At 44.6% G+C, this 27,901-nt stretch overlaps 2 protein-coding genes across 5 annotated transcripts; one reads left to right on the forward strand and one right to left on the reverse strand.

Annotated features, from left to right (window-relative positions):
- Window positions 1–1,960: 1,960 nt before the first annotated feature.
- LOC132337351 (merlin-like) lies at window positions 1,961–22,626 on the reverse strand. 4 transcript variants are annotated; one of them, XM_059865849.1, is made up of 21 exons: window positions 22,220–22,624; window positions 21,928–22,095; window positions 21,396–21,597; window positions 19,236–19,475; window positions 17,956–18,073; window positions 16,244–16,369; window positions 15,754–15,876; window positions 13,294–13,377; window positions 12,825–12,893; window positions 12,462–12,544; window positions 11,718–11,793; window positions 11,169–11,306; window positions 9,384–9,458; window positions 8,931–9,044; window positions 7,965–8,087; window positions 7,260–7,477; window positions 6,336–6,438; window positions 5,562–5,689; window positions 4,884–5,034; window positions 3,986–4,195; window positions 1,961–3,026 (listed from the first exon to the last, which is right to left on the reverse strand). In XM_059865849.1, the coding sequence occupies exons 4-21, from the start codon at window positions 19,241–19,243 to the stop codon at window positions 2,991–2,993; spliced, it is 1,983 nt and encodes a 660-aa protein (XP_059721832.1). In that variant the 5' UTR covers window positions 19,244–19,475; window positions 21,396–21,597; window positions 21,928–22,095; window positions 22,220–22,624; the 3' UTR covers window positions 1,961–2,990. The 4 variants fall into 4 exon arrangements, with proteins under 4 accessions (XP_059721832.1, XP_059721831.1, XP_059721830.1 ...); XM_059865848.1 differs by lacking the exon at window positions 21,928–22,095; XM_059865847.1 differs by lacking the exons at window positions 21,396–21,597; window positions 21,928–22,095.
- A 1,435-nt stretch (window positions 22,627–24,061) lies between these two features.
- On the forward strand, window positions 24,062–27,102 carry MRPS17 (mitochondrial ribosomal protein S17). The gene is made up of 3 exons (XM_059866179.1): window positions 24,062–24,164; window positions 25,388–25,534; window positions 26,368–27,102. Exons 2-3 carry the CDS (start codon window positions 25,412–25,414, stop codon window positions 26,656–26,658), a joined length of 414 nt encoding a protein of 137 aa, XP_059722162.1. The 5' UTR covers window positions 24,062–24,164; window positions 25,388–25,411; the 3' UTR covers window positions 26,659–27,102.
- The last annotated feature ends 799 nt before the right edge of the window (window positions 27,103–27,901 follow it).

Consider the following 27,901-nt stretch of genomic DNA (forward strand, 5'->3'; position numbering starts at 1 on the left):
GTTTTGAATCCCTGTCAAAAATGACGTCAGGGTAAACTCCAGGAAAAGAACAGGAGCGAGTGCCTGCTGGTGTGGGAACACAGGGCTGGGCAGAGATTCCCAAGGATTTCCCAGCCAGCTCTTCTCAAGCTGCAGCAGAGCAGCATTGCAGCACCATCTGCTGCCTGCTGCTCCTCAGCTCCTCAGCAGGCAGCTGAGAAATGCCTCACTCTCCCCTCAGGGTGACAAATCCTGCAGTCACTGCTGAGAAAGTGGATCTGTCTTCTCTTCTTGGGGGAAATCAGGGCTCAGGCTCCCCAGAGGTCCCTCAGCTGAAGCACAGGCTCAGATCTCGTGGTCAGTGCTGCAGGTGAGTGTGAGCAGCAGAAGCACCAACTCACAGAGGTTAATTGCTGCAAATATTTACTCAGGGTTTAAGCAAATTAACACCCTGCTGGCACTTCTCTTTGCAGCAGCCTCCCTGGGAGGGCACAGCACACCTGACTCTGTGTGGGGCTGTGCCTTTCTCAAGCTGATCCCAGCTCCTCCTGCCCCATCTGAAAGGCTCACAGGAGAGTCCAACTTCTCCTGATATCTAAAAGGCTCACAGCAGATCTCAGCTGCTCCTGACACATCTGAAAGGCTCACATGAGATCCCAGCTCCTCCTGTTATCTAAAAGGTTCACAGCACATCCAAGCTCCTCCTTGCCCATCTAAAAGGTTCACAGCAGATCCCAGCTCCTCTTTCTTGATCTAAAAGGTTCAACACCACATCCAAGCTCCTCCTTGCTCATCTAAAGGGCTCACAACAGTTCCCAGCTCCCCTTTCTCCATCTAAAAGGGTCACAGCAGATCCCAGCTCCTCTTTCTTGATCTAAAAGGGTCACAGCAGATCCCAGCTCCTCTTTCTTGATCTAAAAGGGTCACATCAGATCCCAGCTCCTCTTTCTTGATCTTAAAGGTTCACAGCACATCCCAGCTCCTCCTTGCTCATCTAAAGGGCCCACAACAGTTCCCAGCTCCCCTTTCTCCATCTAAAGGGCTCACAACAGTTCCCAGCTCCCCTTTCTCCATCTAAAAGGTTCACAGCAGATCCCAGCTCCTCTTTCTCCTTTTAAAAGGTTCACAGGAGACCTCCCCAGCTCCTCCTGGCCCACCTCAGAGCTCAAACACCCAGCCCAGCCTGCAGGAAGGGGGTGCTGCACAGGAGCAGTGCCCAGCAAGGACACAGCAGGCTGAGAACACCATGGAAAGGCAGGTTTTGTATTTGAGCTGGCAGGAGTGTGACCTTGTCCTTTTCTCACCAGGATTTACAGGATTGAATCCCAAGAAATCAAAGGTGCACATGGAGCAGGTCTCCTCCTCTGAGCCCTGCTGCACAGGGCAGCTCAGCCACAGGAGCAGAAGGAAGGCCCAGCACATGTGGAGGATGAGGGCACAAGCTCCCTTGGCTGTGGGAAGGCACATGCCAGAAAAGAAGAGGGAACAGGAAAAGAAGAACCAGGGGAATCCCAGTATTTCTCTTCACCCTCAAATCCGAGAATGCCACATTCAAAGCTGCTGCAGCACTTCCTGGCTAATACAGGAGATGGTTCACTGTCCCAAATCCTGGCCCATGCCCCCCTCCCCAGCCTTGGGACCATGACAGCATCTGCCTCATCATTCTGGCATTTCTGACAGCTTCACACACCAGGCTCCTGCAGACAGCTCAGGAACTGTGTGTAACAGCCAATATTCTGCAAACATCTCGTGCCAGATGGAGCTGGGAGAGAATGACCACAGCCCAAGGCACCCAGGCAAGGCAGGGCAGCCCTGCAGAGCACTCCTGGCCCTCTGCACAGGCAGCTGCCATCCCCCCCTGTGCTCAGCCTGCTGCAGATGTGTACAGGGGAGATTTGGGTGTTTGCTCTCCAAAGCTGCCTTGTTCATGCTGGAGGAATATTGACACAATGCTCCCTTTGAAGCAAGTGGAAATTGAAGCTTTTTGTTGAACCTGTTTTTTTTTTCTTTAATCTTAGCTTTTAGAACAAGACATTTAACAACATTACCATTCATTTTTACATCACATGTCACAAGTTCAGCTGGGCTCCTGCTTTGGCTGCAGCTGAATGTTGCCTGCTCCCCCAGAAGTCCTCAGAGTGAAGATTTATGGAGAAGCAGACACTTAAACACACACAAAACCAGAAAATGCAAGTGGGTTTTACTAATGAGGCAGGCACTTTGCTGCATGCACCTCTCCACCAGAAACAAGTCCCACTTTAGCAGACACCAAGAGCATCTTTTGTCTTTGTCTAATTTGGGAGCTGTGCTGCACAGAAGTGGAAAGGCACTTAATGTATGCAAAGTTTGCTCGAGCAGAAAATGCTTGATCTGGTCAGGGACTGGAAGAACAGAAGCTTTGCATTCCAAACAAAGGATTCCCCCAGGAATGGGAGGTCCTTGAAGATGTCCACTTCTGCATCTGGAATTAAAAGCTGAGATTTCTCACAGAGAAATGCAAATCAATTAAGTGAACCAAGAAATGTTTGGGGAGGAGAAGGAAAATACTTGGCAGGCAAACACTAAAACGTCGAGCAGCTCTGTGGGAGTCATGTCCCAGGGACTGGACCAAAACCATAATTAGTCTTTTGTGGAGATAAACACCAAGCTTATGTTCTGTTTTCTCATCCCAGACACCTCCTGGGCACTTGCTGCCTCACATCCTTCCTCCAGCAGCAGAGCTCTAAGTGTGTGAAACACCTGGGGGAGGAAGGGTTTTAGCAAAGTGGGAAGTGTTCCTTCCAAAGTGCACAGGCAGTAAACAACATTTCCTCTGGCTCTGCACTGCTCCCAGCCTCACTGGGGGCACTTGTGGCATTCCCAGCTGATGGCACCTGCCTGGGAGCTGGATGGCAGCTCTGGATCCCCAGGGCCTTGTCTCTCACACCTGGCAGCAGCCAGAGCTGCCCAAGTGTCCCCACAGAGGCAAAAAGGCCACCAGTCCCAGCAGGCTGGCAGGGAAATGAGGGGCTTCAAATGTAGATCACATCTGAGTCATGCTGCTGAACCTGCAGGCAAATCAAAGAGGGAGAGTTAGTGCTGGCTGAAAGTAACTCCCTTTGTTCTGGGTCTTCCTCTCCTCCAACTCTGGAGTCTTTTGCAAGATGCTCTCCAGTAGTTTTTTCCTCCTTCTTTAAACAAATTTGCCTCACCCCTGAGTTTAGTCTTAAAAGTTGCTTCTGTTGCCTCAGAAGGAGCTGCTCCCTCAGCTGCTGCTGCACTCAGCTGTGTCCTTTAGTTCCAAGCACACCAACCCTGAAGGAGGTACTGAATGTTATATTCAGGAGCTTTTAATTGATCCTAAACCCCTCCAGTTGTGTTCAGATAAACCACAGCAAATCCATCAGGCTTTCCCCATTCCCAAAGCCTTGCCCAATTAGCATTGCCTACAGGCAGCTGATTGCCTTCCCACTGCTCCAGACCACATTTCCTTCCAGCTCTTCCTCATTCTCTAGCCCAGTGACATTTCAAAGCAGGCTGTTTTCTCCTGACACCCAGCTCATTGCTCTTCAGGCCTCTTTGACAGGGAGCACATGGAAGAGAACTGAGCTGTTGGGAGCCTGGGGATTTACTGGTCTCTTCCTCCCTGCCTTTTAAAAGCAGGAGACAGGCACAGTATGTTTTAAGCTCTCTATACCTGGGAGCACATTTCTCATTTCCAAGTCTGGCTGGTAGAAATAAAATTTAACACAGATCCTCCTACTGTGTACAGACATCTCTGCTTCATTTACCAAGGCTTACAGCTTTGCACTCCAGCTTAGATCAGAAGTGAGAAAAAACAGGCAGCCTCGAGTTATAAACATTCCCAAATGATGTGCCAGCACCAGGGGCTCCAAAATCCTGCAAAATCCTTGTCAGCTCTGAGGCTGGGACAGAGCAGGACAAACCAGGTCCCTACAGGCAGCCACGCTCTCTGAACTCTCAACTTTCAGGCAACATTTAGGAATTTATTTATGAATCTGATTACCTTTATAATCTGTTTTCTGGTTCCTGTGCCCACACTGTTGGCAGCCAGGGAATTGGCTTGGGAAGATGACTTTTCCACTGGCACCATGTGCTGAATTTTGTTGGTGCAGGGCCAGCTGCTTGCAGTGTTTAACAAGTAAGCAGGGAAAGGTCTTTCAAGATTTACATCCACTGCCTCTCCAGTTTCGAAGGTTTTCATCCATGATGGGGCCTTTGAAAGAACAGAGCACATGGAAATTTAATGCCCTCTCTATATCAACACTCATCAAGCCAAAAAGAACATCAGATGAGTAGTCAGAAAATAAAGGCCATCTTTCCTCATCATTTTTCAAGCCTCCCTTCTGTCTCCAAAAAACCATTGAGTCAGAGCCATTTTTGCTACATGAGGAACAACCTGCAGACAAAGCCAGCCCTATTCCTGACCTGCTGCAGGAAGAAGCCAAAGAGTTTATTTAAATAACAAGCAACTTATGACAAAAATCTGGGTCGAGTTCCTCATTGCTTTCAAAAAAAAAAAAAAAGACACCAAGGCTTTTATGACTTTCAGCAACCACAAAGCACATGAATGAGAATGTGAAGCAAACTGTAAGAAACCACATTTAAATGTGTTAGTCACAACAATTTCATTTGCTCCAAGACCTTAAACCCTGACTGCGATTTCATAATCATAAAATGAGATTATTATTTTTTGCTGATGGTGCTGGTATTCAGTGCAGGAAAAAAGGCCTTAAGATTTTGTTTTGACATGAATTTTCCTCTAAAAGTGCTCATGCTTCTAATATTTTATCATCAAGGGTAGTGAAGGCTTGGACTGGAATAGAGCAGCTCCCTTTGGCACAACCATACTGTTCCATTTGGGGCTCATGGTGGAGAAAGGGGCAGGGATTTGGGGTTCTTACACTTCCTAAGGAGCGATCCAAGGAGCCCAGGACTTCATTCCAGGGACTGTAAAGCCCAGCCTGTTTCTCCTCCAGCTTCAGAGCATGAATTTCAGACTTCAGTTCTTTCAGTCGATCTTCGAATTTCCTGCTGTTTTCTAAGTAGTCCAGCCTGAGCCCACACATTGGAGGCAAAAGGTTTAGGGTGGCACAGTTTAACCCAAGAACAGGTGTTTGTGGAAGGAGGAGAGGTTTTTGTTTCCTTTTATGTTTTATAAGTAAAATGAACTCTTGCAATGCCAGCCTGGCTCCCCTGACCCAGTGACAAGTTCAGTTCTTTCCTTTTTGCTGCCTAACTTTGCACCAACATTTCCTTCCAGACCAAGGGATGGCTGATGGATCAGCCCCAGCACTTCCACACTTTAGCACTAGAGGGAAACTTCTATCCTCTCACATGCTGTTAGCTCAGCAAGGTGCTTTGTCCCTCCCCAAGACAGAAGGTTCTGGATTTATCATGGCTTGATGCCACCAAAAAACCCTTCCCCTGCGTGAAAAGCCAGTGTGACACAGACATCACCCACACCAGCTCAGTAAAAGGCCTCCAGCCACATGCACATCCCAAATTATTTAAAAATTAACTGTGATTCCCAAAGATTTCATTGCCTTTCTCATCCATTTGCACCACAAGCATGCTGATACCTCTCTCTCTCTATCTCAAAGGAGAGTCTCTTGAGGTCGATGTCCTTCAAATCCAGCTTGATGGATCCTTTGTCAAAGTTGGCATCTCTGCTGTCACCTGGGGAGTACTGGGGGTACTTGGCCATGTGCTGGAAGAGGCAACACAAGCACTGTCAGCCAGCTCTGATGGACTGATTTGGGATTTCTCTCCCCAGTTCTGCAAGACTGCCATGTTGAGCTATTTCCTACGTTTCTGAGACACACAGATCCTCCTGCAGCCCTTCCCTTGCACCCAGCTCAAGTCCACAACCCACAGATCCAAGAGCAGAGATTTATCCTGGCTGCAGTGCTTCCATTTCAGCAGAGAATGGAAACCCAGCCTCAGCAGGGCTGGAGCAGAAGAGGGAGTTGGGGCACAGACCTTCAGCAGTGCCTTCTTGCTGGGGAACTTCAACCTGCTTTGCTTCAAGACAGATGGATGTGCCAGGATGACACAGCTGGCTCAGCACAACCACAAAAACTGCCTGGCTGAGTGGCACCACAACTTGGGCATGAAGGCAAGACAGCCTCTGCTCCCTAAGTGCATCACCAGTTCTGGTTTTAACTCCTGCCTTGCCTTTCTGACCACCCTGCACAAACCCAGCTCCCACCCTCACTACGCTGCTTTTCCACACCACTTTGTCCCCCAGCTGGATGCAGCCATGCCACCACTCAGCTTGATGAGGGCTATAAAAATGGCATCAACACCTAGACTAGCCCTGAGGAAGAAGTGGTGCCCAGTGGAGCAGAACTTACAGGATAATTCAGCCTGGTTATGTCTAAGAGCTTCTGCTTGGCTTTGCGCTCGGCCTCGCGGGCTTCGTGCAGGTCTTGTTTCAGGTGCTCTGCTTCCTTGGCTCTGCAACAGAAACATCCTGAGGGCAATGGCTGATGGTTTCCAACCAACACATGGATTTCAGGGCTCACTACCTCCCAGAGAAGTTATCTTTACACCAAGGCACTCATGGAGGATGCTCCTGACTGGGCACAGCAGGACAGAGACACCGCTGCACAAAGTGGCTGAACTACCATGATTTTCCTACTCCTAATTTCCATGGGCTCAGTTACAACCTGCTGATACAGATTCTCTCCAGGCCATCAGATCCTCCCTGAGGTGGGGAGAGGTTGCTCTTTATTTTGGCAAGCTTCTTGGCAGTATCCTAAAACAAGTAGAAGGATTTCTTAATAACAGGGTTAAAAATCCTCTGCCAACACTGGCCTGCTCTGCACGCTCAGGGAACATGCAAACACTCAGAGCTGTTTATATTCCACATGAGTTTACCTGGTTTTACACTTCCTAAAGATGGGAAAGAGAAACAAGAGACCATTCACTTGGTACTAATGACTGAGAACAGCTCCATATCTCACAGGGTATAAAGAGTGAATTTAGATAGGTAGCAGTGCTCATTTAATAACACTAAACAGAAGATGCTTCAGCATTCTGGATCTTTCTTGCTAAACATCTCTTTCTTGTCAAACAAGCTTTGCATCTGATCCTCTGTAAACTTGACCTGCAACACAACAACTGCATCCAGGTGGAACAAACCAGGCCCAAGGAGGCTTAGTCCCTCTGAAGTGTCACTTCAGGAGTAATTCCCCCTTCCTGGGCTGGGCTCTGGGGAAAGCAGCACTCCCTGCAGGCCAGCTGAGAGCACACAGAGCCGGGGAAGCAAACCCCACCTCCTGTCAGACTCCTTCACCAGCTTCACGGCGATCAGCTCCGCCTCCCGCATCTTCTGCTCCATCAGCCGCTTCTCCTCCTTGCTCTTCAGAGCTGTGATCTCCAGCCTCTGGCGTTCCTGCTCGGCCTCTGCAGCATTCTGAGCCAGCAGCTTGGCCTCTTCTTCTGCAATCTGGGCTTTCTCAGCCAGCAGCTCTGCTGCTTCCTGGGATCGGAGCTGAGGAGAAAGAATTTTCCTTAGTTCCTCGTCTAGAACCTCCAAAATCACCCCTGCAGGCAGAGGACATCTTTTACCAAGTGATAAAATATTATTTCTTAAATAAAAACCAGACAATTTAAGGGTCTGTTCCTCCTCTGCTCCAGAATTTCCTGTGTCTCACCTCTACAAAGCAAGGAGGAAAATCTTAGAGCTGGGCAAAGCTGAAGTCAGCCCCTTCAGTTGCCTCTTTCTCCCAATTTTTCAGCTCCAAGATTGTTTCCTTTCCCCTCCTCTTAGCCTGCAGAGAGCACTGTGAGCCAAACACAGGGAGGGAATGGCTCAGATTATGGCAGACCAGGGTTTTCCCAGGGATTCCTGCATGCCCTTTCCACCAGTGATCAGAAACTCTCCAGCCTCATCTGAGCTACAACTCCCAGTGTCAAAAAAAATCCTGCTCCCAAACCAAGAAAGCCCATCAAGCACAAGAATATTCAGTCTGACCCACCAGGGCCTCGTTGGCCTGCCTGGCTTCATCTTCCAGCTGGAAAAGGCGCCTTTCCAGCTCTTCTTTGGCTCTCTCAGCTTCTTCCCTGAGCTGCTTCTCCCTGGCCAGCCTCTGGTTCTCCATCTGGAAGCAGGATGAGCAATGGTTGGTGGGATGTTGTATTTTCAGGGACCCCCAAGGAAAGGAGGAATGATGGATCTGACTCCATGTTCTTAGAAGGCTATTATATTATATATTATGATATGATAAATTATTTATGATATATTCTTTATTATTTATGATTTATTATTTATGATTTATGATTTATGAAATTATATTATATTACATTATACAGAAAGGATTCAGACAGAAGGCTAAAAGATAATAATGAAAACTCCTGGCTCCTTCTAGAGTCCCAATACAGCTTGACAGTAATTGGTCCTTAAGTTAAAACAATTCACATGGAACCAATCAAACAATGACCAGTTGGTAAACAATGTCCAAACCACATTCCAAAGCAGCAAAACACAGGAGAAGCAAATGAGATAATGATTGTTTTCCTTTTTCTCTGAGGCTTCTCAGCTTCCCAGGAGAAGAAATCCTAGGCAAAGAGATTTTTCAGACAATGTGACAGTGGGATTGCAGCAGAATCTCACCTGGGCCTGAGTGAAATGCATCAAATGAAGAAGGAGCTGCTCTCCAGCTCACCAGAGATGCTGAAGCTGCCTGAACTTTGCAGCAGTGAACTCCTCAGGCAGCACTCCTGGTTATTTCAGAGTGCTGGGAGAGCCCTTGGGTTGATCTGGTTTGTGCCCCAAATCTTTGGGATCACCTCTCCACACAAACACCTCTGACCTCCTCAGATGCCAGAGCTGTTCCCACGCTCAATCCTGCTGCACTTCCTCACCTCCCACACACACACTGATGGAATACAGAGCTGCAGTAATAATCACTGTCTTCAACAACAGAGGAGCAGGAAAATTCTACCTTTTTTCTAGCTTTTTCTTCCCTGGCTTGTGCTTTCATCTGCTGGATCTCTATGGAGTCCACTTTTCTCCTCCTCATAAAGAGGTCGTGGTTTCCAATGCACAGCTGGAAAATCTGGATGGGAAAGGCAAAGCAAATGGGGTTTTGATGGATTTGTGCCCCTGCCAGAGGGACAGAAGGCCCACACTGGCCTCACAGGACAATTCTGACTTCAGCACAAGGGCTGGCAGCTCCAAGAAAATCAGCACCCAGGGCAGGCTCACAGCCAGGCACACAACAGCTCAGGTAAATTTGTAACAGGATCAGAGATTCCTCCTGTCCTTCATCTCCCTCTGATCCCATTTTCCTGAATTACACAGGCTGAGATCCCAAGATCACAATTTGGTTTACAAACAATATTTCTCAGTCAGTATCACCAGGCTCAGCTTTAAAGCAGGAAAGCAGTTCACTCACCAGTTTGTTCACTTTGAGCTGAGAGGAGAAGAACTTGAAGACCTCTGCTTTTTTGTCAAGGGGTTTAATAGTTAACTACACAGGCAAAAAGAAAAAAAAAAAAAAAGAAAGGAAGCACAGTGAGGAGGAAAGTAAGTTTAAACTATTAAACCAATGCAAACTTGAGCTCATCTCCATTTCCCTCTGGGGAGGCAGTGATTTATGCCACAAATAGGGGCAGAGTGATGTAAAACTGGTTTTGTTCAGTGATTTATGCCACAAATAGGGGCAGGGTGATGTAAAACTGGTTTTGGTCACAGAATTAAGCTGTGTTGGAGGATAAACCCCAGGCCCAGCCCAGTGCCAGTGGGGATGGGGATTTTCCTGATGCCACCTGTGCACTGTCCCCAGAGCTCTGGAACAAGCCCTGGATATCAGGAGAACAGGACACAGCAGCTACACCTGGAAGCAACTCCTAGAACCTGGCCTTAAAGCCAGGGAAATGTCAAACCTCTCAGAGCAGCAACAATTGAAGGGATAAACAAATGTGTCAAGGGCCTAAGGGCTTGTTCTTCAGAGCAGCAGGTCAAAGTCCTGGAGACTTCCTCACTGTTTCAGTCCCAAGCTGCTCCCAGAGGCCAGGCAGGTTTTCCTGCTGCCAGCTCAGTGCTCCACTCCATACCTTGGGCTCTGTTTGGCTGCAGAACAAAATTTGGCCTTTTTTTTTTTTTTTTTTTTTTTTTTTAAGGTCCTGTTTTCTGTTCCTTAGGGCTCCCTGGCATTCAATTCCTCTAATTCAGCTGCAAGGTAATTCCTGTTTAATTCCAGGGCATCTGAGTCACCAGGATCATGTCCTAGAGCTCCTTTCACCCTCTAGGTAATGACTGGCTGCTTTTTGAGGGGCAAGGCTGTGATGTGTCACTGAATAAAGTGAACCTTAAACACAAAATTTCCCCCCAAAAGGGAGTTAAAGCAGTTTATTCACACATCTCAGGGGAAGTTTGATGATATCAGAGACCAAAACTGTTGTGGAGGCAGCAGACCTGCAGTCCCCTCTGATTTAATGGATGTGAATCTAAAATCTCATCTCAATTTTAGACCTCAGTTTCTGTGGGCTGTTTTCCAAAAGTCCCACAGAAAATGGAACAGGCTGTGCTGCCCTTTGCCTGACAAATTCCAGGTATTCCAGTACCACTGTAGTTTCCCTGGGTTTGTTTTTTCTGATTACAGCTTTCCACACAGCCCATGATTTGGACTGAGAATCAATTTTCCCCACTCCTTCCCTTTCTAGAAGCAAAAGCTGAGCTTCCCAGTGAAATTGCAGTGGTGGGGAGTGAAATCATGTCCCAGCAAACTGGCAGAAGTGAGGCAGAAAACCATTAATACCTCCCTGCATGTCTCCTCTTGCCACTGGGCTCCAAGGCTCAGCTGCAAGGACTTCTGTGTGTGCAAACAGCATTTAGGTTTTATGGATCATGGAGTTCCTGCTGGGATAACTGAGGAAGGCAGGCACGCTGGCATTCATAATATCTGTCTTTTTCAGAGATCAACACATTTGTTTTGCAAAGGCCAAGCAGCAGGGAAGGAGCCAGAAGAGAGTCAGAGCTCAGAGCAGCCTCAGGGAACTGAGCTTTCGAGCTCATCTGCGAGGCAGGGCTGTTATTTTTAGTTTTGTAACAAAGCTCCCCAGGATTTTCCCCTTCTCCCCCAAAATTATTTCAACAGAGGAAGCTTTCAGCCTGTTCCAAGAATCCCAGTCCACACCCATGCCCATGGAAAAAGAATAATACATCAAAGCCATCATACCTCTTTCTCACTACAGGAAATGTTTCTGATGGAGCTCCACTCAAAGGATTTATTGGGGGAGAACCTGTTATTAATGCTGTAGATATGAATACCCTTGGCATCAACTCCAAGCAGGAGATCTGTGTGGTTTTTGTTTTGCTAAAAAACAAGAGAGATGAGTAAATGGCATTTTTTGGTGACATTAAACAACCACAGACAAGAAGCACCTATTTTAATATACTGATATTTGTTTGTATTCAGGCAATTGGTGTTAATATAAAATATTATGAGTGCTGTCACTGGTAATATTAAACTCAGTCCTCTAGGCTGCTTATAGCAGCTCAAACTATTTCTCCTTCCTATTCCATACCTGAGTTACTCAAAACTTTTTGTCAGGTTGTAAAATATTAATCTTAACTGTTTTATTCACCTGCTTATTTAGCAGGCAAGAAAAACCAAGTCAGAACAAAACCAGAAGTCAGGAGTCTCAGTTCCAACCTCCCTGGAGGACTTGGAAAGGACAACACCATCATCTGCAGCAAGTGAAAACTGCTAAAATAAGGCACTTACAGCAATTGGGAAATAATTGACACCATACATTTCCAAGTCTTGGGCAATTTTCAGATAGTTCATCTCAGCTTCATCCCTGGAGAATAAAGCCATGATTATGAAATGCCTTTCCAGCCTTTCTCTCCTGGCTGACTCTCCATTTCCCACTCAGAACAGGCAATCTGACCCTTTGTACAAACTTAGTTTTGCCATCTTGCTCTCAATAATAGAAAAAAAAAAAAAAAAAAAGGATAATAAAAACAGCATCTGGACAGAATAAAGAATAAAATAAAGAATAATAAAGAATAAAAGTTGCATCTATTTCAAAAGATGACTCATGGATAGTGTAATCTTCATTAAAATTCATTAAAAGTCTTATCCTTGTGTTAGTTTTGCCACTCCATGTCTTGGAAAACCACCCTCCCATTGTTTTCCATGAATATATTTCTTTCAGGAAATAGAGTTCATTGAGAAATGAGTCTTGGACAGAGCTTTTGGCCAAGGCCAAAGAAGAGTGAGAATCTCTCCACCCACTTTTCTCCTCCCTTCAGGGTAAATCAGTAAATCTTGAGGAAAATACTCACAAAAAATAATCCTGAGAAGTCTCCAGAACAGAGAGAAACAGAACCCAAATATTAGGAAAAGCTGCCTCTGGGTGCTAACAGATCCTAATGTTTAATTAGATTTCCAGACAGGCTGAATTACACTGAAAACAACAAATCCCATAAATAAAGAATTTTTCCAAGAGATGCAAAGGTTTCCTACCTGGCAATACCCCTGTGCTCAGCATACCAAGCAGTGATCTTCTCTTCCCACATCTCTGCTGTCAGCTGGTACTGCCTGAGCACCTGCAGGACAAGGAGGGAGGTTGGATCCTTGGGAAAATCCAAATCCAACCTCTGCCTCTCCCAAGCAAGGTGAATGCAGAGGTGCAGTTCACAGCCTGAGCATTTTGCAGGGTTTTTAATGCTCTGATTAATCCCCAGCAACATCAGCACTGCAAAGAGGAGACTCAAAGATTTTGCACTGCAAAAAGGAAACTCAAATGTTTTGCACTTCAAAAAGGAGATTTAAAGATTTTGCACTGCAAAAGAGAATCAAAGATTTGGTTTTTTATCAAAGACTCACCCTTTTGGGCAACAGCTCATCATGGGCTAGAAAGCCTGGCTCGTGGAAATTTGGGTCGTAGTCACCATACTGCCCCAAAAAAAGAAAAATTATTTCAGTTTGTTAGAGGCAGAATGCTGAGGGAGTTGTTCCTTGCATAGTTGGAAGTGAAAGCTTTGAGGCAGATTTTATTTTGGTTCCCCTGAATACATCCCCTCATCTGAGCAGTCCATGGAAGATCCTTCCAGAAAGATTACACTAAAATCTTAGGCCCAAATAAATCCCCTAAAATGCAGAAGCATAGAAAAAACTCCTTCTAGTGGCATTTAATGTTGGTTGTTTTTGTTTTTTTTTTCCCTGGCTGTGCTTGTACCTCCCAGGATGACCAGCTTTACCAGCAAATTTTAACCCTGCTGTGTTTTACACATGTAGATGTGTTGGGTTAAACCAGAAAAAAGTCAATTAAAAAAGAGATTTTCTAAGCACAAACCTTGGCCTGAACAGCATAAGAAGCCAGTAAAACTGTAGCTTCTGGTGAGCAATAGATTTCCTCATCCAGGATCTGCTTCTTAACCTAAACCAACAGAAAAAGGGAGCACAAGAAGCTCAAAGTCAGGACTAAGTCAGTCTTGAAATGAAAGCAGGCATGCCCAGACTAGAGCTTGGCACCAAATATCACCTTTAGGAGTTAATAACAGCAACAAGAAATTGGCATTCAGGAACACAGGAAGCCTTTAGTTAGCATTGCATTTAATGAGAGCAAAAATGCCAGTCAGCTCTCTGCACACACTTACATAAAGAGTCCTATAAAAGAAAATCCCATAAAACATCAATTTTATCGTCTGTGCTTCATTTCTTTTAACAATCCTTCTTTTTTTTCTTTTTCCTGCCTTTGGAGAAGTCAGCTTTGCATCACATCAGACATCAGATTTTAGGTTGGGAGGGAGCTCTGGAGGTCAGGTCCAAGCAGGACTGTGCAGCTGCCATATAAAAACCATAAGAAATGTTCTCCAGCTTTCCAGAATGAGACAATAAAGGAGACCCTCAAAAGAGAAGCTGAATAATAAAGCACTTCATTTATGCCTTTTCAATGGTCTAAGCACAATCAGACAATGCTAAAGAGTCTTTCAACATTCTTTTCATTTTAATAACCTGTGGTGCTACCAAGAGCAGAGGTGTTATGGTTTGTAAGGTGTTGTTTGATTTTATATCAGTTGTGCAATTTCTGTTTGAAAACCTAAAGAGGGAAGGGGAAATTAATCTTCCCAAATCCTCCTCTCAGGTGTATTTAGCTTAGGAACAAGCACAAGACAACAACATTTTGCATAGCTCACAGTCTTAAACATTTCCAAATGGAAAAATGACTCGAGCTAGCACAAGTTCTGTTTACAAACACACCTGGGTAGGTGCTGGGAACTGAAATGAGCCACCAAGAAAGTTTTTGCTTTTAAATTTAGTCCCTGGTGAGCACAATCTGTGAAGCTGAGTTACAGTGCAGGGAACATTCCTTCTAAGCTGTTAAAATGGAAAGAATGAAAAAATTTTTCTTCCAATTTGGAAAGCTCCAGCTTTCATTCTCCACAGAGCAAATCATGCTCCAGAATTTAGAACAATGTGGATAAATCCCCCACAAGTGTCTGGGTTATTTTATTTGTTTGTTTTTTCTGATCAGTTTTTACAAGGACTTTTTGTTGAACTTCATGAAGAAGCAACAAATTTCCTCATCTTTAAGCAGACAATATTTAGCTTTAGTCATTGACATTTATTCAGGCATTTATGCCACATTAATTTGCAAAGGTCTGAAGAGTCAGGAGAGCTGAAATCTTCAGGCATCCAGATGTCTGAACATGTTTTTCCTATTAACATCCAGGTGTGAGCTGAAGCTCTTACAGTCAGGAAACTTTGCAAGTTCCAATTTGTTTCAGCCTTGTTTTCCTACTTTGGAATGAGAAGAATTTGCTAATTGCATATCTGCTAGTTAAGGCAGGTTCAAGCAGAAAAGAAGAAAAAAAAACTGGAAAACTCAGGATTAAAAAGAGTTCTGCTGTCCTCATTCCTTTCCAAAATTAGCTGAAGAAATCAATTGCCAAGTGGTTGAATGTTCTGGATGAAGTTCTGGTGGGTTTATGAACCCTCAGAGCTGCAGCATTTCCCCAATATTTCATGAGCAAATCCTCCTCAAGGAACAAGGGAATTTACTGGGTTTATTTCCAGCTGCAGACTGAATTTATGCCAGCTACCTGCACAGACTCATCCTGCTGGAATAAAGCAACACTCCAGGGACTGAAATTTCCAGAGCAACTCAGGAGAGGAGCTGGGTGTCCCAGACAGGGGAAGTGACCATTCCAAACTCAGCTGTGGAGCTTTTCCTGGTTGATCCATCTTTATTTTTGATAAAGTTCCAAGAATTTGCTCCTTCATCTGCTTTTTGATGAAGCTCAAATGGTGTTTGCTGCTCTGCTCCTCTCAAACCTTGCCATGTGAACAAACCTGGATTTCAGAATGCCTATCAAATTCCAGGATCTTTTATCCCTACAATCCAAAATGAAGGTTTAGGGAGTCCTTGTTTTCTAGAGGTTTTGCCCTCCAGCACAAGATCTCTCCAAAAGTCTCACAGTTCTTCCAGCAGCTCCAGCTTTGCATGGAATTTTAAATTTTTTTTAACACATATTAAGGAGCAAAACAAGCCTGGAATATTCAGGTTTGGAATTATCCCCCAAACTGCTGGGTGTTGTCACAAAAACCTGCAGAAGATGAAACATTCAGCTTACCTGGACACAAACCCACAGCAGGCAGGAGAGATGTTTTTATTTCATAAAAATAATGTCTGCAAAGTTCTTGATACAGCTGAAGCAAGCAAAATTACCCTGAGCTGCCAACAAGATCAAAGACAATGCAAAAGGACTGAGGGAAATACAGAAGGAATTCAGGGTTCAAAACTTTTCCTGACCTGAAGGAAGAATAAATGCTGGGTAATTTCCTGTAAGAGTTCCTCTTCTACCTTCTCTGGGTAGAATTTAGCCAAAAAATGAAAGCTAATGGGATCTTCTTTGGGGATTTCTTGATCCAAAACCTGTTTACAGATAAAATCAAATCAAATGAGCAGCAAAAAGGAGACATGAGTGTCTCAAGATAATATTCCTAAGGAAAATCAGAAAGCAGCCAATAATCCACTTAAAGCCTTCCCATATTTGACTTCTGAGCTTTAATCTAACAGCAATCAGGGGTGATTAGTGTGGGATGCTGCAGGTCAAATGGGATAGAAGCAATCAGAGCAAATAATCCTATTTTCACCTTTAAAAAAGCCACCATGTCAAATCCTGAGTTGTCATGGAACACATTCTGCCTGTCATGGAACACATCCCTTTAGCTCTCACGCTCCAGAAAGTCAATATTTATAGAAGTAAATAATTCATTGCCACCCATTTTGTCTCCTGTACCTTTTTGTCCATCTTTAACCAGGTGCACATTCCTTTAATTGTGTACTGCAAGCCAAAGAACCAGGTCTCCCTTAAACCAAGGGCTCGGCACACCAGGTCAAACAAATCCTTCCCCTTCCACTTCATCTGAGAGAGAGAAAAATCAAGAAAAACATATACCCTAAATCAATTTGCTCCATTTGAGCCCTTTCTCCTATGAAATCTCATTTCATCTTTAGGTTTTTAATGAAATATTCTTGCTGCTGTGTCAGTGTTCCACCTCCTCTCCCTCTCCAGACACATCCAGAGAGCAGCTGGAGTCATTTCACCACCAAGCACTTGAGGGAATGAGGATTGTATTATTGATTCCCTGGGATGTGGCAAATCTTTATTAATATTTGTCCAGAATTTTCACTCAATGGTTTATACAAATTGGAGAGACTGAGAGAAAGCCAGGGGAAATTAAATCAGGACACGGGGTAGGAATGCTGAACAATGAGAACAGATCCACCTCTCACACCCCTCAGGTATTTCAGTGGCACCAGGCCGAGCCTTTATCCTACTCTGATTTAAATGAGTCTTCTTAAATATTTTCATTTCAATTTAGCAGCCACAGAGAGCAAACTTTGATTCAAGGTCCCAAATTCACACAAGTCTGATGCCTTGTTCCCTTCACCAAAGAGGCTGCTCATCTGTTTCACCACAGTTCAGAAAGATGATTTTATCTAATTGCTAAAATCAAAAACTGAATGGCAAAGAAAAAAAAAAGGGGGAACTTTTAGGCAGTATTGGAGTGGAAAGCTGGAAATCATCCCAGCAAAAGAGCAGTGTCTGGGGAGGAAGGAGAGGTAGCAAAGGAAGGAATACAATATTTGTTAACAAGGACTCTGATCTCTAAATCAGATTTTCCAAATCCTTTATTTGCACAATTCTACCTGCAAGTACTCCAGAGCAGTAAGTCATCCAAGATTAATCTCTCCTGTTTCTGAAGGACCTAATAAATTACATTAAATGGCTCACAGAGCAGTCTCACTAAAACTGCCAGTCCCACTGGAACTGAGTTTTCTAACTCCCCAAAATACCTGTGTGGCTTGTTTTGCTTTTGCTGGATGATTAGGAATTAATTAATCAGGGACAGTTCTGTCCCTTTAATTGTGCAGCCCAATTTGTTTAGCAATCGATCATGTATTTTTCCCCTGCCATGATTTCCCTAATTAATTTATCAGCCATAATTAATAGAACTGCCAGCTTTTTCATCAATCTTTTTTTTTCTTTTCTGCCCAGAGATCCAAACACCCATTGCAGGTAAAGAACTGAGGTTTTTAAATGGTAAATTGGAAGAGAATGTCCCAGCTCAACAAAAGTACCAGTTTATAAATTATTTTATCAACATCTTAGCACCAGCTCTGACCAGTTTATCCAAGCTGGATGTGTCTTAAAGAGCTGTGTCAGTTCCAAAAAAAAGAATCTCATGGAGAAGTAGGAATCCTTGCAAACAACTGGAATGAAGAAAGCAGGTTTAGTCTCAATTTAGCTGTGTCAGTCAAATGGATTTCATGCAAACAGCTTTAATTCTGAACAGAGTTAAGAGAAGAACACACCTGAGATGAAATAATCCATTATTTGTAAAATAACAGATCAGTTTTAAGACCAACCACAAGCTGATAATCTGATTTTTTTCCAATTTCTTGCTAACACAAAGGGCACTGCCCAGCCCTTGCTGACTCTCTCACCTCACAGCTGAACTCCATCTCAGCATCCACTGTTATAATTCTGACTTTAAAAGTCTTTGGTTGTTTCTTCTTCAGGCCTCTGATGGACATATTTTTCAGCTGGTGAGGGCAGCCACACCTGAAATCAAACATTGAGGGATGGAAATCCAGCAGCATTTTCTTGGTTAGATTCCAAACTAGGATGAGTCCAAACATGCAGAATAAATTCACCGTTAGAGATGCATTTTTTGTGGCTGACAAGGATGTTGAAAGAAAAACCTTTTAAATTAGTTTGTTCCTTAAAGGAAGTGACTCTGAAAAATGTTACTGCTGTCATTTCTCAGATTTGGCTATCACAAATAAAATTCTCTTTCTCTGCAGCATCTCCACTCAGCAGAAACTGCAGCTAAACTTTATTATATCAAATCCAGCACAATCCTTTCCCATCAGTTATGGCTCCTTCAACAACTAAACCACTGGATTCCTTTATAACACAAGATTTTAACTCCCTGAAATTACATAAATGTCAAGAACATATGCATTGAAATTCAGTTGAATTTACCACATTCCCATGTGCTGCTCACTCACAATGATAAAAGTCATTTAAAACAGGAATTTTCCCAGTGAAGTCCTCGTGAAATTAATTTAATTTTGCAGAAGCTGACAGAAAATTCCATCAGAAATCTTCTATTCTAAATGTAATCACCTCCATGCCACCCAAAAAATTGAGGAGATGCTGCTCCCACAGGCACAAGAGCCTTGTGGAAACCAAATATTGAAAGCTGGAGTGCAATGATGGAGTGACTCTGCTCCAGGCAGTTCTCAGGCATTTCTTTCTGAGCACAGGAAATCACCCTGTAAAGGTTTTTGTTTCTTTTTACTTTATAAAATTAACAGGTCAGACTTGTAGAATGTAGTGAGAATCTGTGAACTGTTCAGGGCAAGAGACTGAGGCATTCCTGGTTTCCTGCAACACAAGGCTATTACAGTGTGGCAGAATTCCAACCTCCCCTCGAGGAATTCCAAAATAAAGCTCCAGTTTAAACTGAAAATTTCCATTTGCCTGCATCTTCCAGGATTTCATAAAATATTTTGCTCCTTTTTTTTTTCTGCTGAGCTCTGAATTTGCTTGCAAGTGTATTGATTTTTCCACTTGTTTGTGCCACCCACCCACAAATTCTGAGGGGTTAAATAGGAGGTGAAACAGATATGGAAGGGTTTTTTTTGAGGTGAAACAGATATGGAAGTTTTTCTTTAGAGATTATAGGGAAGTAGAGGCAGGGAATAGATAAAATAGTTACCAAATCATAGGGATATCAGAGGCAGAGCTGAGAACAAGTGATGGAGACAACTCAGAGTGGGGAAGAGGAGCTCAGGAGGAAATTCATCCTTCTGACACCACTGGGGAGGTGGGGAGTCCTCTCCTTTCAGCTGGCTCTGCTGGAGCTTCTGCTGAACTCTTCTTTGGGTGTGGGGCACCACTTCTGGAGCTGGGAAGACAACTGGAGTCCAAAGGAGAGGTCCAAGGGCTAGAAGATCATCTGTGGGGAGAGGAGAGCACGGGTTAGAACAGAGGAAGGATGAGTGGTGAGCCATGGCAATGGCTGCTCTTCAGGACAAGGAATAATGGCCTTCAGAAGTTGCAGACTGAGGGAAATTCAAGAATAATCAGGATATTGCAGTGCTGGAAAAGCACAGGGAGGCATTTCTCTTTCTGAACTTCCCCCCAAAGCAGTGTGACAGCATTGTCCTGGAGACTGGAGGCACCTAAACCCTCCAAGGACTCCTCCCAAGCTGGTTCCTTCTGGCAGTGCCCACCACCAGCCCAGGAGAGGCCACAGCACCCAAAACCAGTGAAATGCACAATAAATAAAGAACAGCACACCCAGAGCCCAAATCCCATCACCCCCAGGACACCTTTCTCCTCAGGGATTGTATTTTAGAGTGAAAACCAGATCTTGCCACAAACTTTCCTCTATAATCTAGGCAGCTCAGCTGAGCAGAGCTCAGGTCTTTCCTACTTAGCACAGCAAAGAGGTTTCAATTAAGGAAAAATATTGAAAATCCCCAAAGTGACCACAGCAAAATTGACAAGGAGAGCATCATGTGAGGGCATCCACACCAGCAGTAAATTACCAAAGACATCTTTTGATCTCCAATCTGCAAAATTAAATTTTAACCTGTTGCATTCCAAAGATCTTTTCCATCAGGTTTTTTTTTTTCTCAAAACTGTAAATAATTATATCATACAGTATTTATAGCCTGAGAACTACAGACTTCTACAGAAAAATGGAAATAGTTTTACTAGTTTCAAGAAGAAACATCAATGGCTGAAAATAAGGAGAAAAAGCTTCATAATTCATTTTTAATATGTAACCTGAAGCAGCCAGCTGAGTTAAACAGGAACTTGGAGTTAAGACCAGTACAGAACATTCTCAGAGTTTCATATGGAAAATTCTTAACAGATAAAATTGAGCAGCTGGAGAAAAATGTACTCATTTTCTGAAAATATTAGAAAAATACCAGAGCTTTTCATTTGGACTTTGAAGTTATTTCTTTTTTCTTATATAACCAGGTTGAAACGACAATATAATTTGTTCAACATTTCCAAGAGCATTTTTTTTTTTTTGCTCTTTCCAGAATTTTTATTCCATGGAAAAGTACATTCTGACTCACAGCAAAAAAGACATTTTTGAATATCAAATTTTCCCCAGAAAAGTAAACTGCATTTTAATCAATAGCACTGGTAAAGAAATTGGAAAGGGTTTTCACACTGAATAGCTGAAATGAATGTCAGATCCTGACAACAGAAGCAAGAGCACTTAGCAGACAAGATTTTAGAGAAAGAACTTTTGCAAATAAGAAAAAAAGAAAAAAGATTTTAAAAAAGAAATTTTTTGTGTAAATGCAAAAGCAATTCCTTCTAACAACAGGGAATCGAGTGTTCCAAGGCTCCTGACACCCAGCTCCAGTGATTTATTCCTGCAGGTACCACAGGGATCCAGAAGGAGCAAAATGTGATGGATCAGAGCACGAATGCAAAACAGGGCAGGGTGAGGAAAGATTCCTGCCCAGGCAGAACCTGGGAACAGAGAGTTCAGGAGCTGGGAACAAGCACAAGGAGATGAGTGATAAAAGCTTGGTGTGGTGAGGGGAACAGCAAGGCAGAGATGGGGAATAAAATGGGAAAGAACAAAGGAACCCCAAGTCTCTGTGGGTGCCCAGGACGAAAGGAGGAACATCCAGCAGCTCTGGGTTTGAGTGTTCTCCCTCCTGGACAGTGAGAAAGCAGGAGCAGAGCGTGGGGGAGCCGTGGGAAGAGCAGGAAGAACTGGCCAGGTGGCTGTGTCACAGCGATGCTGGTGTGGCACAGCACAGCCCTGCACTTTGATCCACGTGGGGAGGCACTCACAGGCAGGCAGAGAGGGAAAGGGGAAACCAGCAGCACCACACACACTCACCAAGCTCGAGAAATCCACCAGAACTCAGCACCTTGGAGGCAAATGTCTCAAGCTGGCCAAGAGTGAGAGTGCAATTTATTCTCAGCTCCAATATGAATGGATGGGTTTGGTAGGGTTCTCCTCGGGGTGTAAAAACTTCCCTTCAGGTGGCACTGGCTCTCAGTGACAGTCACGACCATCCATCACCCTTGGGGCAGCCACACTGGGGTGAAAAATCATCTGTTTTCACACACACACCAAAACCCAGCAGCACTTTTTAAGGTGAGAACTCGGGGGCAGACAGGCAAAGAATTAATGGCAATCGAGACCCCTCCCTTACACCCCCAAAATGAATCAGCCTTGAAAGGATCAGCATGGTCCTTCCAGGAGCTGGAAACACAAAACCTTTGGGACAGCAGTGAGGATTCCAGAGACAAGGCTTGGGAATGACTTAAGAGCCACCACCAGAAGATGCTTGAAGCACCCCACTGCAAAAGCACATGAGCACAGCCACTACTACAGCTTGAAAGAGTGTCAGCGCTGAAATATTTACTGCAACTCCGAGTGGCAAATTCCCCTGACTCATTTATGTTTCTCCCAGTTGCTGAATTTCCATACTCCAGCTCAGGAATTAATGCAAGCGATTTGAATGCAGACAACACAGGCGAGCGAGCGTCGTGGGCTCGGCGCAGTTGTTGACTCACGCTCCTGCCTCTGCTCCCTGCCCGGGGAACGATTTCAGCAAAGAATTCGCTGCTTTAAAACGGGTCAGCCAGATAAAGGGGTTTTTTACCCCTCTCTCTTAAAAGAAGTTCTCTAAAGTCACCACTTGGATCAAGACTTACCTCACAGATGCTTTTTTGAATGACGATAAGAAGGGGAAAAAAAATCCCTTTTAATCCAAAAACTCCGTATTTTCCCCGCAGACATCAATATGCAGCCCTCACAAGTTTTGCCACTGAGAATAAAATCCAAGAACAACTTTTCTACTTGATCCCCTTCCCTTTGTTTCCATGAACTGCAGCATGTTAGCGCCCTCTGAAAAATCAAAGGATTGCTTTCCCAGGTGATAGCAACTCTTTAACCATTTCCTGCCTGCACCAGGGCTCCTCCCCACTTCCCTGCTCTGTAATTCAAATAACCTGGCACTAAATTAAGAGAAACCCACGAGTTTTGGCTTGGATAGCTGTAAAAATGGATCATGAGCTTCTGAATAATTCCTTGGATGGTATCTGATCAAATAATTTCAACAGTGTCTCCTGTTCTGCCCATATCAGCCACCTTAAGAAGGGAAGCTGCCTGGAGTTGTGCTGTTAATTAAATATAATTCCCTACCTGTCCTCTTCCTGCCCTGAGAGATGATGGGACACCCAGAGCAAAAAGAGAACAAGGCTCTAAACTGGGCAGCAGCCAAAATATCAGCAGAAAGGGGTAAGTGAGCACATTTAAATAAAAAAAAGGGATGGTCTCAGCCTGAAGTCACAGGAAAGACCAGGAGCGTGTTACCTCAAAGTCCAATAATTTTGCCATTATTCAGTTTCTAAGTGGTTTGGGGTTTTTTGCTAACCCTCCATTCTATACAGAGATTTACAGAAACTGGATTATGGATATATATCCAGGTAATGGATAGCAAGGACAGGCCAGCTCTCCATATCTACTATAATTATTCCAGATTTATATGGAAAACCTTCAAGATTTGCCTCATATCCATCACTTATCAGCAGGGGGAAGAGTCCAGCATTTGTTGCTGTGCAGAAACCTCAAAGAGGCCGCACTGAGAGTCAGCTCCATCCCCAAAATTCCATGTAAAGGGGTCCCTCGGCACCCACAGCATGTGTTTGTTTGGAAGAGGCTCAGGGAGGAACCTCATCCTTCCCCACAATCACCTGAGGGGAGGTTGTGGTGAGGTAGGGTCACTCTGTTCTACTTGCAGTGAGAAGACAAGAAACAACAGCTTTAAACTGAGATGGGAGATTCAGATTAGATATAAGGAAAAAGTGTTTTTGCTCTTTGGGTGGTCAGGCTGCCATGGTGGCGCTCCATCCCTGGAAATGTCTGGATTGAGTGCTGGGTGATGTGGCTTGGGGTTATGGTGGCAGGGCTGGATACACAGCTGGACTTGACAACCAAAGAATCAGAATATCCTGACTTAGAAGAGACGCATCAGGAACATCGAGTCCGACTCCTGACAGTGCACAGAACATTCCAGGAATCCCACCACGGCTCAGAGTTCTTGAGCTCTGTAAGGTTTGCTGTCATAACCATTGCTCTAAGGAGCCTGGTCCAGTGCTCCACCACGCTCTGGTTACAAAACTTTCCCTGATATCCAGCATAAACCTCCCCTGACTCAGCTCCAGCCATTTCCTCGAGTCCTGTCACACATGAGACAGAAGGGATCAGAACTTGCTCTATCTCTTCACAGCATGAGAATACTGAAGACCACAATGAGGTCTGACCTCAGTTTCATCATCTCCAAGCTGAACGAATGGAGTGACCTCAGCCACTCCTCTTAAGGCTTCCCCTCCACCACCCTTAAAGGATCCCCAAAGAGCTCTTAGGGAATCTTTTTCAACTTTAACCAATCTCTACACGCACAACCCACACGCTTATCTCCCTCACCGTTTGTGAGGGGGCGGCCGCCGCCTGCGCCTTTAAATACCCCGGGAAGCCCCGCCCCTCAGGCCCCGCCCAGGCCCCGCCCCTTCCCGCCGCGCGGCGCTTCCGTGCTCGGCGCCGCCCGTTCCGGGCCCGTCTCTTTAAGGCCCCCGAGGCGCGGCGGCGGCAGCGGCGGTGAGAGGGGACGGGGCTGCCCGGGGCCGGCAGTCGTTCGTGCGGGTTCCCCCCGTGCCGCGGGTGCTGTATGACCCGCCTGGCTGAGCCTCGCTGCCTGCGCGGCCCTGCTGGCACGGAGGCGCCGGGGCAGGGCCTGGCGCGGAGCGCTGTGGGGAGCCGCGGTGGGGGGGGCTCAGGGCTCCGTCTCTTCAGTTTCTTCTTTTCTCCCTGCCTGCCGGTGCTCGGTGGGTGTTGTCCGTGCTGCACACGCCTGGCTGCGTGGGGTGTTTAGCCGTGGGGTGCAGCAGGGCCCCCCACGCTGATTCCTTCCAGCGCTGAGCGCCCACAGCTGAGTCAGGCGTGGGAAAAGCAGCCCCCGAGTGTTTGCTGACGCGTTTCATCCCAGGCTGTGTCCCTGGCTCCCTAAACTCTGCTTTTGATGGGCTGGGACATCAAAGCGAGTGTCTTATAAATTGGGGGGCATGCAGAGTTCACAGGTGTTGGTTGTGCTAAACCAGTGTGAGTGGGAGAGAAAATGGCCATTAATCTCCATTAGTTTTAATATTGATCCAAGTCTTCTGTTGGCTTTTCCCCTGACTCTTGCAAGAGTGGTACAGAAAGCTCTCCCTAATTAAACCAAATAAGGTAATGGAATAGAATTTACTTGCAGGAAAGAGCTCAAAAGCAAACACATGTACCATGGATCAGACAGCTCTTTGATGTGTCATTTATGGCTTGAGAAGCTCATTACCTTCCTTAGGTTCCATCAGCTCTGCTGGTAATGAGAGGCACAGAAGCAAATGACTTCGAACAAAAGCTGTAGGCTGCTCCCTTGTTTGGGTGCACTCTCTTCTGATGAACAGGTTTCCAGCCAAAACAGCTGCTGAAGCATGTGTAATTCATTATTAAATGAATAATTTCCACAGCTACACTTTTCTCTGTTGTGTTTGTTACAATTGGGATTCATTTTTGTGGGGCAAGGTCTCCTCCTCATGCTGTTCTGTCCAGTTTTGCTGCTGTCCTGAAGGAACTTTTACTGATAACAAGGACATAGTGGCATCCCTTCTGTATTGTCAGAAAGGCTGAGCTAGTGCAATAAATGGAGTTTTGAACTGTTCTTCCAACAAAATGACCTGATGAAGCTGTTAGTCTAAAGTAAGGAAATTTTTGGGATTGCTCAGAAAGCCTTGATTTTTTTTTTTACTTTATTATAGTAACACATCTGCTTTTCTTGCTGCCAGGCACTGCATGACCATAACTGCACCATGTCTGTCCCACGTGGAGCTGTCCATGCAAAATGGATAGTGGGGAAAGTCATTGGGACCAAAATGCAGAAAACTGCCAAAGTGAGAGTGACAAGGCTCGTGCTGGATCCCTACTTGCTAAAGGTAACATCAGTGAACAACCTCTCCTGCCTGGTGGGTTTTGTGCAGAAATGTTCTGCTGATTCAACTCTTAAAAGTTTTGATGACTCTTTACAAATCGAACTCCTTAAGGATCTGGCTGTGGGGGTGACTGCAAAGGATGAAAAGCAGTGAGTGGTGAGGACTTACAAATTACCTGCTAAATGTATTTCTTTGAAGTGCCTTGTTAATGCACTTCATTTGATCTTTTGGGGAAGGTAAGCTTTTGTTGTTTCACGCTTAGATTTAATTTTTCATGTCGATGTGGAGCATGCTTTGGAGACTTGACAGTTTATTAGTCACTTGTACAATAAATTTTATAGCTGTTTTTTCTGTATGTGTAATTGTAACATTACTGTGATCTTGGATATGGCCCTAATGGAGGCTCTTCAAACAAGAAGGTTAAAAATTGTATTTTCTCCATTTTAAATAGGGAAACAGTGGTACATGAAAAAACTTCACAATACAGATTTCAGAGCTTTTTCTTCACCATCATCTTTCCTCCAGGCTCAGTTGGCAATCCTGGCAAGAGAGTGGGAAGGCAGTGCTGTGCTGTCTGTGGAGAACCTGTAGAGTGCACAGTTGCATTTCTCCTCCTGATCCAAACTGAATCTCACTTTAAAACATACATAAAACTTCAGTGAAGTTTTAAATATGTTTTAAAGTGAGATTCACTGAATCTCACTTTAAAACATATTTAAAACTTCATATTAAATAAATGAAATATTTATTTGATATTAATTATATATTTACCCATCACATAATTTTGAAATATAATATCAAGGTTTCTTTTCTTTTATTTTTTGTTCCTTTTACAGTTCTTTAACAAAAGAAAAACCTATTTTGCCCATGACCCACTGCAGCAGTGTGTTGTTGGAGACATTGTTCTTCTGAAAGCTCTGCCTGAGAGAAGGAGCAAACACGTGAAACACGAACTGGCTGAAATTGTGTTCAAGGTTGGCAATGTCATAGATCCCATCACAGGAAAGCCCTGTGCAGGAACCAGATTCCTGGAAAACCTGTCAGATTCAGAAAATCTCACCGAGGCAGATACCACCTATCTAAGTGAGAAACTTCAGGAACTTAAAGTTTGTTCAACAGACAAATAGTGGGGGAGATATTTTAAGCAGAGGGCTTCCAGCTTTTATGTCTCTCTGTCAGGGATGTTTGAGGCCCTGCTGTGATATGTTAAATGTTTCAGTGAAATTTGTAGTCAAAATAAATAGTAAATGTAGTTGCTTATGCAAAGAGATGTTGCAGATTGATGGGCACCTGGAGCTTTGAATGAAAATACAGAGAAAAATGCAAGTTTAGTGTTCACACCTCATTTTGTTGCCTGTAGTTTTGCCCCAGTGACAGTTCCCAAAGGCAGCTGCCCTCCTGGAACGACCTCTCTATGTTAAGACAAGACTACAACTGTGTGATGTTTCATTTTGGTGGGAGGGTCATGATCTTATTTGGTTGTTCTGTATTTCAGGCAGTCTTTTGTGCTTTCTAGGGTTACTGGAGATGATGCTATTAAAGCTTTTGAAAGGAAGTGTAGAATTTTAAAACCAGCTGCATGCTTGTGTCCTTATTTCCTCTTACAGTGCCTTCTGACTTCCAAAGTCTAACAAAAACACAGCCCTCTGCCTTTATAGTGGCAGAGAGGTGAGAATCAAAGCTTTGGGCAGCTGAGTGGGGGTGGCTCTGTCCCTGTCCAAAGGCAGGATTTCATTCTGGGAGAGCTGGATCTCTTGGAGCTGATGAGAATACAAAGCCTAAAAGTGATTAGATTTACTCTCATCAGAAAAGCTAATTAAAACAACATATTTTGGGGAGCTAGAGGGGCTGGTTTGCTGCATGCTTTAATGTGGAGCTAAAGGGCAGAGCAGTTAGTGATGAAAGATGACTTTATCCTGGGACAGCTCTGGGGATCTCATGTCCTCTCCTCCAGGGCATGCAGCAAGCTGAGAGCCTGCAGCTGTTGCAGCAGCCTCAAGTCCTGCCTTTGGATCTAAAAGGGCACCTGCATCAAAATTTGTAGGTGTGGGAGGGGACAGTGGCATAGGAGAGCTGTGAGAAATCCTTTCCAAAGTGTCTGTTGGTCTGGAGGATCAGAGGCAAAACAAGGTGTATCAATCTTTTCCTCTGACCTAAAATATCTTCCTTTAAGCAGCTGAGTAGCTTCCAGTTGTGTTTTCTGCTGTTGTCAAGTTATTAAAGATGATTTGCCCTTTAACTTCCTGCTCAAAATCAGTTCTGGCTGCCTTAAAAAGCCTGACTGAGCTCACCAAATTATTTGGGACAGAGGAATGAGGAACTTAAAGTTCCTTTAGTGCTTCAAAGCAAAAAATGCTGCCCTTTGGATGC

This window comes from Haemorhous mexicanus, chromosome 22, assembly GCF_027477595.1.
Source record: "Haemorhous mexicanus isolate bHaeMex1 chromosome 22, bHaeMex1.pri, whole genome shotgun sequence".
NCBI classification, from domain to species: Eukaryota; Metazoa; Chordata; class Aves; order Passeriformes; family Fringillidae; genus Haemorhous; species Haemorhous mexicanus.